The sequence below is a fragment of the Ostrinia furnacalis genome, unplaced genomic scaffold, assembly GCF_004193835.3.
Source record: "Ostrinia furnacalis isolate ACB-3 unplaced genomic scaffold, ASM419383v2 OfSCF7367, whole genome shotgun sequence".
Lineage (NCBI taxonomy): Eukaryota > Metazoa > Arthropoda > Insecta > Lepidoptera > Crambidae > Ostrinia > Ostrinia furnacalis.
The window spans coordinates 307,002-319,135 of NW_021137606.1; the positions used below are offsets into that span (position 1 = coordinate 307,002).

General features: G+C 36.8%; 1 protein-coding gene across 1 annotated transcript; it reads left to right on the plus strand.

The window, feature by feature from the left end:
- Positions 1 to 961: 961 nt before the first annotated feature.
- LOC114364274 (glucose dehydrogenase [FAD, quinone]) lies at positions 962 to 8,458 on the plus strand. Its single transcript, XM_028320373.1, has 6 exons — positions 962 to 1,056; positions 1,434 to 1,877; positions 3,512 to 3,742; positions 6,447 to 6,579; positions 6,850 to 6,969; positions 7,127 to 8,458. The coding sequence occupies exons 2-6, from the start codon at positions 1,439 to 1,441 to the stop codon at positions 8,370 to 8,372; spliced, it is 2,169 nt and encodes a 722-aa protein (XP_028176174.1). The 5' UTR covers positions 962 to 1,056; positions 1,434 to 1,438; the 3' UTR covers positions 8,373 to 8,458.
- Positions 8,459 to 12,134: the final 3,676 nt, after the last annotated feature.

Below are 12,134 nucleotides of genomic sequence, written 5' to 3' on the forward strand. Positions count from 1 at the left end.
ATCTCTATGCCAAATTTCATCAAAATCGGTTGCGAGGTTTAAGCGGGAAAGCGTAACAGACAGANCATCATATCAGTTGACTGCGAAACAATTTTACTTTTTGTTAACACTTTCATGTGATGTTGATATGTCAAATAATATTAGTTAACATGATTTTTGGAAAGCAATTGGTGGCATAAAACTACGCTATAATGACGGCTAAAACCAAAGACGTTACCAATAAAATGAGTATTATTAGTTTTATTTAACAACAGTCAATGCATCTCAGATAATAGGCGATCGGCCCTACTGGCATATCACGGACGACAGGACATGATAATTATAATCTGGCAATATGACATTATATCGATAGTAGACAAAAGTATCCTAAAAGGTAGGTGTATCGTCTAAAATCAACGTAGAGCCACGATAAAATTTTATCATTATTTTATCACTTCATCATGCCAGCCCGACTGGAAATACTCGACAAAAACAATCGTTGAAAATATAAAAAAGTGGGTAGATGCGTTTTAGCTTTTGTGTATTTGTGATAATAGCGGAAGGTAGGCGAGCAGCGCACCGGGAGTCGATCGCGAGACACAAAGGACATCCTGCTTAGGTGCATAGCATAATAGTACACACATCTAAGAAAACTATGAGAAACCGCCAACATTTTCAGTTTCTGTACTTTCTTCAAACCTAACCTGCTATGGTAGCAATGATGAAAATGGACCTAGTATCCTAAAAAGTAGAGCAAAATAAAGCTTTGTAATTCACTCAGAATCCACAGAGAATGGCTACAAAAAGTCCCGACCATCTATGGAGCTGCACAAACTATTTTCGTCCAGGTCAGCCCGTGAAAGGTGCTCGCAAAGCGTCTCTACACATAGTAATGTGTATGCCGAAAGTATTTGTCGGTGTGCTTAAATGCGGGTGAGTGATATTGGTCATTATGTCAAAGTAGCGGTACAAGCCACGGTCAAGGCCCGCACGCGCGCAGGCTGGCTCACTCCGCCACCGGCCGCGGGGATGTCGACACGCTGCCCTTGAACACTAAGGGAGTTTTGAAAAAGAGAGGTAAGCTAAGTTTTAGATTATTTGACGTTAAATTAACATTATTAGGAAGGTAACTTTCCAAACTGTGCTTGTCACCCAGTTTCATATATTTTTTTTAATTATTTTTTACTATTTATAATTTAACTACTTCTATGGCCTTTTAAAATCATATTTTTTTACTATCTTATTCACAATTTTCAAATTTTATATGTAAGACTTACATTGTAAATGTAACACCAAAATAACATCCCACCATTAATGAAGAATTAACCATTTAAAAATACACTCAAAATTAGGCATTTAAAATTACAATAGAAAAACGCATTTATCAAAATTGAACGACATATTCCAAAATGTTATAGCAGGTCTAAATAATTTACTCGAATTTTTGTTTGCAGACAAAATGGGGAGCTTCAAAAAAGTTACTCTAGCCATAATTTTACTAGCCATCCTTATCCATAATGCCAAGTGCGAAGACGACGAAGATGTTGTGACGATCGAAGAATTTGACGGCGACTGGAGAAAGACTGAATTAGATTCTGTCAATAACATCAATCTACCAAAGGGACGGATACTTTGGCCTTACCCTGTCGATGATGCAGCTGCAAAAGACGAAAACCTCGATAGTGTTAAAAGTGATAACCAAGATTCAAATATAAAAGTAGAGAATGATGAAGAGCAACTTCTAAAGGAAAAGGGGAGAAAGGGCCGCTTTCTGCTGTGGTCATATCCCCAAAGCCCAATAGTGAACATGATGATGCAAACTGTAGCAGTGAACTACTTCCCACAGAACGCCAATGACCCGTTCGATTTCCTTCGAGACAGCTACCCGTTGCCTAAAGGTAAGCCAACAAGTTATCATTTTAATGAATTTAGCGTTAGTAATTAAAAAACGTTTAAAATATTCCCATGCGTAAAACAACATATTTATGTTGTTTTTCTTTAGCATGTTCGAGTATGTATTAAGTACAGTCGCGGAATGAAAAGGTTCGTCACCTTAGTGTCGGTTTTCGCTTGCACCAAAGAGTCAAACCTGCCAACATAACAGTGCAAGAAACAGTGCTGCTAACATTTAAATAAATATGACGTTTGCTGACGAATAAGGTTTTGCTTGTTTATTTTTCTATCCCATCAGTGCAATGCAATGATGATATAGTTCCAAAATACTGGACTGTCCTGTCGATGACATTGACAGTGGGGCGCCACCGTCAATACCGGATCGCTGGTTCAGATTTTTGCCATGTTGGAAACCATATAGTTGAACGATGGTAGCGCCCCCCTGTCATTGAGTTTGGCGGGACAGTTCAGCGTGGGTTATCTATATTGACCAATTGACATTAGTTTAATAGACATAATAATGGCAGGTTGAACCAACAAGAAGGTTTTAGTTTATCAATCATAAATTGATTAATCTTCTTGACAAGATAAATCGTCAAACAACTTTGATCTGAATAATTTTGAACTTTACTGGCGAACAGTTAAAGATTATTTTCTCTAATTTGAGATTATTCTGTAACATAGTTTCAAAAGGTAATATGTGCTCGCGATTCGTTGAAGGAATCAATTTGAAAACTGACGAACCTTTTCATTCCGTGACTGTACATGCCTACATACGAGTACGTAATTACAATGATAATTCATTATAATATTTGACTCCTAACAGCTTAATACATCTTGCTAAAAAGTTTTTTTCTTTTTATGATGTTAAACAATCACGAAGTCACGAGTAATTTATAAATCACAATTAAACTTATTTAATGTAGTTTATATTTTCATTAATCGAGTGATTTATCGATATCTCAATAAGAATATATCAGTAAAAAATCAGTAAAAATCACATGGTTGTCCAATTTCGCTAGATTTTATGGTGTTTTCATTCATAAAAGTTCAAGTTCGGTAAAACATTAGAAGGTATTGACTGTCGTTATGCTTATTTATACACTTCTTAAGTCTTAAAGCAAAGGACAAAGGACAAAGGAAAGAAAAAGCTGACTAATAGCCGTATTTCATTGTACTTGTGTCATTAGAACTCTGTCATTTGGTCAAAGAGCCTATTGAACCGCCAACTGGCCAACGTACTTTTTATGATTTGTCAGAAAGATGATAATAATTATTATTTTCTCCTAGGAAGTATTGAAATGTGTACAGAAATCTAAAAATCTACTATCTTCATTGAAATCTACTTTAATATAGTATTTAACGTTTTCACATTTCATCAGGTTTGTCAATAAAAATGCAATACCAGCTAAAAATACGTACGGATTTATGGTGCATTCATGCGGCATTCGATCACTTTGAGCCGCTCGTTATAATAGACCTAAATAAAAAAGCAAAACATGTGCCACCACATACTTCGACTGGACTTTAGATCACTCGGGCAGCTTCCTTTAATACCTGGACCTAAAATAAATCTACGAGAGCAAAAACATGCTATACAGGCTCTGCATACCTTGACTGGACTCTAATTTGCTTTCAGGTTATACGAGTCCTTTAGACGAGTACGACTACGTTATTGTGGGGGCGGGTTCAGCTGGGTCGGTGTTGGCGTCTCGGCTCACTGAAGACAAGCCTAAGGCGATGGTGCTGGTCATTGAGGCTGGGAAACCAGAGATGCTGTTGTCAGATGTACCCGCTTTAGCCCATTACCTGCAGTTAACGGACTACGCTTGGCCGTATACTATGGAACATCAGCCGGGAGTGTGCTTGGGTGAGTGTTGAATTTCTTGCTGCTGTCATATAACAACCTCAATATATGTATGTATGTTTACCGAAAGTGGTAAATGAGGTAGATACTCAAATATTTGTATTAAATACTTTGTGTAAGGAATTATCTTCCTTATGTATGAAGCTGATAAGTCGTTAGTTATGCAAAAGTGGTACATAATATAAATAGTGCCTGAATTTAACGTATCTAGATGGACACTATAAAAACTTCATTGATAAGTTAGCTATATCTATATTTATTATAGGTACCTACGCGTGCATTGACTCGTATTAATTTTCTTTTAACGATGGGTACTTCTCATTTACACTCAAATTTGATGGTCACACAATAATAGTTCATAAACGGTATAAGTTAGAACAATAACTTTGAAATCAGATGATAAAATATCTATTTAGCTACATACAAAATAAATTTTATCGTAATAGAAGCAAAAATAATACGAAAAAATCACATGAAACGATAAAAAACGGGGTCATTTTTCGCGTTCTCATCGTGTCACACCTTCGGTTGCAATGAAACATTTGGTTACTGCATTCACAATTTTCATTCAATTTGTGTGCAGNCAAGGTGCTTCGACCTGGTTTCGCATTGTGAAGACATTTTATTACTTCCGTGCGGTACCAGGTCTAAAAACCTGGTATTAAGGTAGGTACATCATTGGATTCTATTTTAAGAATACATCATAGAAATATATTCATCACTTTCCTACACCGGACCCAATTGAAGTTATGCCTTTCGCACGACAAGGAAGACTATAATTTTCTTAGCCGCACGGTAAGCGAGACGTGCACAAGGTCTATAGACCTGGTTTCGCACTCAACGTGTTAAGTAAGTGTTCGTCTAGATGATAAACATGTTCGTGCAGATAATTTGATGCAAAAATACCTGCAAATATTATGTAGGTAACTGGGATGAAATATTAATATCATATTCTTTTCTTTAGTTACTTAAACGTTGACATTATTATTCTGCTCCATACAGATTAAATGTGACGTACAAATATGCACTTGTAAACGTGGTTATTATGTACTGAACTTGCCTATTTTTTTGTAGAAAAAATAGATGAATGAAGAACCACAAAGACGTTGGTTTATCCTGTAAGCAAAAGGTCGTTAGCTCGAATCCCACCTGAGGCAGTCTATTTATATCTAATAGAAAATCTTAAGTGGTTGAAGATGTAGCAAAACGCTAGTCCAATATTATTCAAGATTTGCAAATCATCATCATCAGCCCTTTACAGTCCACTGCTGGACTATGAGCCTCCTCCACTATAGTGGAGGGTTTTGCCATAATCTCCACGCTTGGCAGGCGGGTTGGAGATCGCAGTTTAAAAGATTGATGTTTTTCAGAGAGCGCTGCTGCCCATTCTCTGTTTGATGTGTAGTCCCTAAGTCGCCTCTTACGACACCCGCGGGAAGAGTAGGGGTTGGTGACAAATGTATTCTACTCTGCCGTCACCACACGGCTAATTGCAAATACTTAATAGCTATTATTGCCATAGTTATTTTTGACTTGGTTTATATTCAGATTACCTAATTGTAATTTTGCATGCTTATATTTATGCTTATAATTATGTATTATTGTACCTATTTCCGACACAATGTAAGTATATTGTTTTTAAATGGAAGAAATACTTATGACTTAACATGATCTTTTAAGTCACTTTATTTATTTAATGATGCAGTTGTCGCAGTTGTTGTGCCGGTATGACATCGGGAGGCAATTATTTAAATTCTAGTAACAAGCAAATAGCATTCAATAATTACCATATCAAGCATTTTTATTCAAAAACGTGTTAAAGCCTATGGTTAATGAAAATAGGGCATTTAAGTCTGTAAGCTTGTCGAGTTAGAACTTCCTATATTATTACGAGTAAGTACTTCCCGGAACTGCCTTACATTTTAACAGTTAAAGCATAATCACGGGACTTAATTATAACAAACGTAATCATTCCTTCTCTATTAGTCATAGTCATAGTACTCCGAGGCATATACTAAGAATGAAGGACCTAGTAAGGACCTAAGCACTGCCAATTTAACTTCGAGACCTTTGAGAATTACCCTTTTAAAACCCCTGTACAAATTCTTACATTTCACCTCTGAGAATTGCCCTTTAAAAACCCTGTACAGATTGGTACAATTCAAATTATCAACTTTTTAATGCGATTATCACGTTCGGGGCTAGGGGCACATCTGCGCGGATTAGCGCGGCGTTGTCGCATTCAGTACTTTGGGTAAAAGAAAACGGCATGAATAATGTTCTTGTTAACTGCCATTTGTAAGAACGCTAGCCTGTACCCTCGGTTTGCTACGTAGAGTTTAGTTTTTCAATGACTCATTACTGCATGACAATCAAAAACAAGGTGGCAAATCGAAAATGATCAGAAAATATACCTACTATGTACCTAATGACGTTCAATAACTTGAGAAACCATTTTAGTTTTGCTTATAAGCTTTTATCCCTTCAAGTCAAATCGATCTCTATTCACAAAATTCGAAAAGAATGTCACATTTATAATATTATAGACAAACAAAAATGATTAGGTAATGGAACAGTATTAAAACGGATGAATGTGAAATCTCATTTTGTTCGAAGCACGAATTTATGGCACGTAAGCAACCATTCGCGCCGATGCGATGCGCTGAGCAATAAACTTGACTTGTTCTTATCTTTTTCGTTATTACAGGGAGTGAGGAGCAGAGGTGCTTCTGGCCTCGAGGCAAGGCAGTAGGAGGCACGTCAGTCACAAACTTTATGCTGTACACCCGGGGTCGCCCGCAGGATTGGGATCGTATCGCCGCCGATGGAAACTATGGCTGGTAAGCTTTATTAATTTTTTTACATTATTTCGGGTAGGTATAATAAGATTAAAATTTCTATATTTTTACCAAATAATAATATTTATAGGTAGTAAGAAAATTCTTCTTGGTGGAAAATTGGAAAATTACAAACAGTATATCTACACGTAATGTGAATTTATACTTACCAACACGAGTAATGTGGAACTAATACTCGTATATTATAACTGATTACGATTGTTTAATATTACGTTTATAGCGTATAAAGAAAGCTTACTTTCCTATTTACAGGTCTCACGAAGAAGTTCTGCAATATTACAAGAAGTCTGAACGTTCAGAGCTAAAAAAATACAAAGATGCCTACTACCGCGGGCGTCACGGCGAGCTAACTGTCGAGAACGTTCCGTTTAAGTAAGTTCTAAACTTGCACCCAACCATAGGAAACTTTTAAATTTAATAACGAAACTACCAAGATAAGATCTTTACAAAGTTTAAATTAGTTGCACAATGCAATAAATATTCATAACCACTAAAAAGCATTTCGCTATAACGCACTTTTTCATTCCAGGACTGGACTTATTGAAGCATTCCTGCAAGCTGGCCGTGACTTTGGACATCCAACTGTGGATTACAACGCACCAGATCAATTTGGATTTGGCTATATTCAAACAACAACCAACAAAGGTCATAGACAAAGTACAGCGAAAGCATTCTTACATCCCCATAAAAGAAGAAAGAATCTACACATTCTGCCAGAAGCTAGAGCTACAAAAGTGATTATTGACTCTCAATCTAAAAGGGCATACGCAGTTGAATACATTAAAAATGGCAAAAAGTTTACAGTCCGATGCAGACGAGAAGTCATTCTTTCTGCAGGACCAATAGCATCGCCTCAGCTGCTCATGTTGTCAGGAGTAGGACCTAAAGAACATTTGCAAACTCTTGGCATTCCAGTTATTGCTGATGTCCAAGTTGGAAAAACTCTATATGACCACGTTGCCTTCCCTGGAGTAATCTTCAAATTAAATTCCACAAACGCCAGTCTGTTAGAGCCCAAAGTTGCTACATTACCAAATCTGATGCAGTGGTTACAGTTCGGTGACGGACTTCTCACTACGCCTGGTTCTGTTGAAGGTATCGGTTATATCAAGACATCGCAATCTGAAGATCCAGAGTTGGTTCCTGACGTAGAACTGATAAGTATGGGAGCATCAATAACACTCGACGCTGGTGGATTATTCAGGAAAAGCTGGAAAATTTCAGACAAAACGTATTATACAGCGTTCGGATCACTAAGTGGACTTGATACTTGGTCAGCAGTGCCCATGCTTTTACAACCTAAATCAAAAGGCTACCTGGAACTGCGAGACACAAATCCGTTTTCACATCCTAAATTATATGGAAATTATTTTACTGATCCTAAAGACATGGCAACCCTAGTAGAAGCTGTCAAATATGTTATAAAATTGGGACAGTCACCAGCTTTTAATAAGTATGCACCACAATTGCATTTGGCAGAATATCCGACGTGTAGAACACATGCACCGAATACTGATGCATACTGGGAATGTGCAATTAGAACTTTGACTGTCTCACTTCATCATCAGATCGCTACTTGTAGGATGGGTCCTCCCAATGACCCTTACGCTGTGGTGGATCCAGAATTGCGCGTTTATGGAGTCGAAGGACTTAGAGTGGTAGATTCTAGTGTAATTCCGAGACCAATTTGTGCTCACACGAATGTTCCTGCAATTATGATCGGAGAAAAAGCAGCAGATATGATTAAGAAAACTTGGTCGAATGTAGTAGCGTAATTCATTTTAGATAATAAGGAAATTAAAGACTGCCATCATAACATTAGTTAATTATTATCTCATCTACTTTTATACTAAATAAAACCTTTGGAAAAATAAATAAACCTTTGGAAAATTTCACACAACGCCAGCTAGCCCCAAAGTAAGCAACTTATATGCTTGTGTTATGGTGGTGCTAGCTTAACGGATATACTACTTATATATCTTTTAAATACATACATATTATAAATAGTAACACCCAGACCCGTCACAGAAATTAAAATTCATCATTTCAATTTATGCCCGGCCGGGAATCGAACCCGGGACCTCTCGGCATAGTACCTAGTCCGTTTTGAACCACTACACCAAACGATCGAAAAAAGCTGTTACCTAGTTTTAGAACGTTGTAAAATAATCTGGCATCCTTTGATTTCATTACAGCCCATATTGGGTTTGAGAAAGGGTTCCGTGCCGTGTCACGTCACCACGAATAATAAAATTAATGGTTCTCCTATGCAGACATCCATTAAAGAGGGATTAACGGCGCTTGGGGAAAGGGCACTACCTTCTAAGTTTACCTATTATGCCAGCAAAACATTGCTACAATCGCGATACGCCGCATCAAAGACTTATGGAAAGTTATTGACTGTATTTACTTATCAAATTAAGTGTTACCGATACATTTTAAAATGGGTTGGAAATTGCTAATGTTTGAAGTAAACACCATAATACAAAAATAAGTCCATTTAATTAAAATTTCATACCCAATCTGTTCATTTCCAACGAGATCAACATCTTGGGCAGAGTTTATTAGCTTTCCTTACTTTATAGCAAAATAATGGGCGTTAAATCTTTGGGGGTTTGCCTAATCATTTCCATAAGAGCAAGTAGGTACTTGTGTTTCCATTGTGTTCATTTCCTTTCTTTAGCATAATTACAGCGCCATATTACTGTGTCTTGAAGAGTCAAACATGCTTCACGTAATTTGGGATTGTACCCTGATGAACACATTGTTGACATTATGTTCTGGCCGCCATTGTCTGTGGCTGATACATTATGTACAACCCACGCCTTCCGATGTACAAACTCTTACCGCAGCTTTCATTCTATTACGTCACTAAATTAGAAGAAGAAATATATTTACTACACACCTTATTAATACACCAATATCACTTACGACATTCCGGGATTTTGATATCTAAATCTTAGTAGGTAACTAAAGTTGCTGAAGTAAGTTTATGTATGAGTTTACAACTTTATTAAACCAATATCAGGCTCTATCGAACAACAATACCCACATACGAGAAACAAAATGAAACAACTTTGCCAAAATAATTTAATTCAGTCAAAGTTCGTCCGTCAAATCGGATTTCGTTTATGCGTGCCAGTAAACTGTTACCAGGGTACTGATATCCGGCGACAACCGACATTAAACCCAGGGGAAATGGGTTAAGACATACATTCGGATAGCGGAGTAGTAATACAGCGTTTCCAATGAAAATCACAGACAACGAATTCACGATAGGCTGTAATCTTTAGAGCACCTTAAACCAGCGGTACTTTATCAAAGCCACCCAAACACAGTTGTCTGCGCACTCACTTACTTTACAATACGTTTATTGTGCTTCGAACCAACGCGTTAAGAAAGAGCGAGGGTAAAAAATGTGGAAATGGAACTTTGATGATGTTTCGGCGCTTGGTAGTTAAGCGGCGATTGCGTGGATAGGTTTTTGGTATTAGTTTGTTGAGCTTTTGTTGAAAAGATCTTATCATAAAACCGCCTCTAGCGTCACATCGCCTTTGCATTATTCATTTTAGCTTTGTTTCGAATAATATTAGGTAGTGTGCTATAAATAGATAACTTCAAGTAAACACAATGTTACTTATGACACTTCTGTAACGTGTTACAACTACATAAAATGTTCAAGACTGACTCGTTCGCAGGGAACTTAAAATGTTAATTAGTGAAGTAACGTTCCGTCGTTACGTAGAATTTTAAACTGCTTAATTCAGTTCAGCTCTGTAGAGATTAGGTGGTTTTTGAAGTCGCCGTGATAAAGGGGTGCGCATCTTGAGTCCTCGTCCAGCACGCCACCAGCACACCTACGCCAATGCCCAACTACAGAAACTCACAATTAAAGGAACTCGAATTAACTATTTTTAATCTTTTAAATAAAATTTATAGCAAAATCGAGAAATCAAAAGTACCTAACTGGTGACCAATTATGAACGAAGTTTTTTTATCAAACTTTAGAAGTATCAAAATTGTGTCGTGGTTCTTATCTCTGGCCATGAACTATAATATAAATGACAAACTTTTATGAATTAAGTTTAATGTGTTTGAAACAGAAACAGATAAGTTGTTCATTTCATAGATAGATTAACTTCTAGTACCTATACCTATATTTTTATGCTTCACACTACCATAATCAATAATGTCAAGGAATATTAAACTACAAAGTAGCTATGTAAGTAAGATAATCAGGTAGGTATTTTAGACCAAATATAACATTAAGCTCAAACTTATTCAGTAGATGTGATCATTGTTGAAGATGTAGAGCTGCAATCACGCATACTAAGACCCTACTCAAGATAAACCGAATCGAACTAACTTATTGAACTCCCAAATCTATTTCAGTAATGGTCTAGCGCGACCGGCGATAACTCATACAATCCGCAATACCTTCCCGTTTCATTCATCATAAGAACGATTCGGGATCGAGTCGAGTTCACCCTAGTACTCCAGCCAGTTCAATGAATGGGCGGGAAGCGCAGTCGCCCACGCTCCGCCGAGCGCGCGAACGTTCGAACGCTTCGCGCCTCAACAAGTGGACCGCTCGGCAAGTTCAGCGATACGATACTCATAAAAAAGAACTAACCAGCCAGTGCGGACTCGTTCAGTGAAAATAAAAAGTGCAATAACTTTTTTTTTGTCTGTGCAAAAAGTGAAAAGTTTTTTTTTGGAACGACAAATTGCGTGAGTTTTTCAAACAGCATTGGATTCGGAAGTGTTTGAATTAATTATTCATTCGTGACGCTCCCAGTTATGTAGGGTTGAAAACTTTTTGTCTAATAAAAAATGTTTCCCTTACATTATTAAAATTCTTCGAAATAGCCTACAATGATTGCGAAAGTTTGGTTCTTATTTTAGGACAGAGTTGTTAATATTTTTAAAAGTTAAAATAAAATAATTCTTGTAAATAATTACAACAAAAATTATAGTAAAGTGTCGTGTACGTAATTTTGGGGTAGCAACTGGATCAGCATAGAATAGGATAGGGCCTATAATGCATCAAGTGAGTCCTATCTCCAGGAATATTTAGATAGAGTTTATTATTTAGGCTATGATGATGATGATGATAACAATAATAATTGTTTCCAATACTCCAAAAAGTACACGGTTATTTGATTTACCGTATAAAAAAAAGGAAAGCGCCAAAATAATCATATTAATGAAGATTACTTTCTAAAACATAATATCAAAATAAATTGCCTCATTATAGTGACTAAGTGTACCTTCTGGCAGTACATCCATTTTATTTGCGCAATAAAGAAGTAAAAAGTAATTCGTACCTTCCGCGCGACGGAATACTCGTACTTTTCAGCGTTTTAAAACGGCAACTATAAATTAATGGCAACTCGGGGAATATTACAAAATAAATCACGGTCGTTTAAAACAGGTGCCTTGTTTATCTTGTTTTTAACATGGGCTACATCTCGAATTTCCTGAACGTATTTTCAGTTCTTTTGTACCAGTTCTGGAGAAATAATTATTCTTAATAA

What these genes read in the sequence shown, in the direction of transcription:
- LOC114364274 (XM_028320373.1), top strand. Translation starts at nt 1,439, where the DNA reads ATGGGGAGCTTCAAAAAAGTTACTCTAGCCATAATTTTACTAGCCATC. An exon ending in CAGCTACCCGTTGCCTAAAG is followed by an intron (nt 1,878 to 3,511) that starts GTAAGCCAACAA and finishes ATTTGCTTTCAG; the next exon opens with GTTATACGAGTCCTTTAGAC. An exon ending in GCCGATGGAAACTATGGCTG is followed by an intron (nt 6,580 to 6,849) that starts GTAAGCTTTATT and finishes TCCTATTTACAG; the next exon opens with GTCTCACGAAGAAGTTCTGC.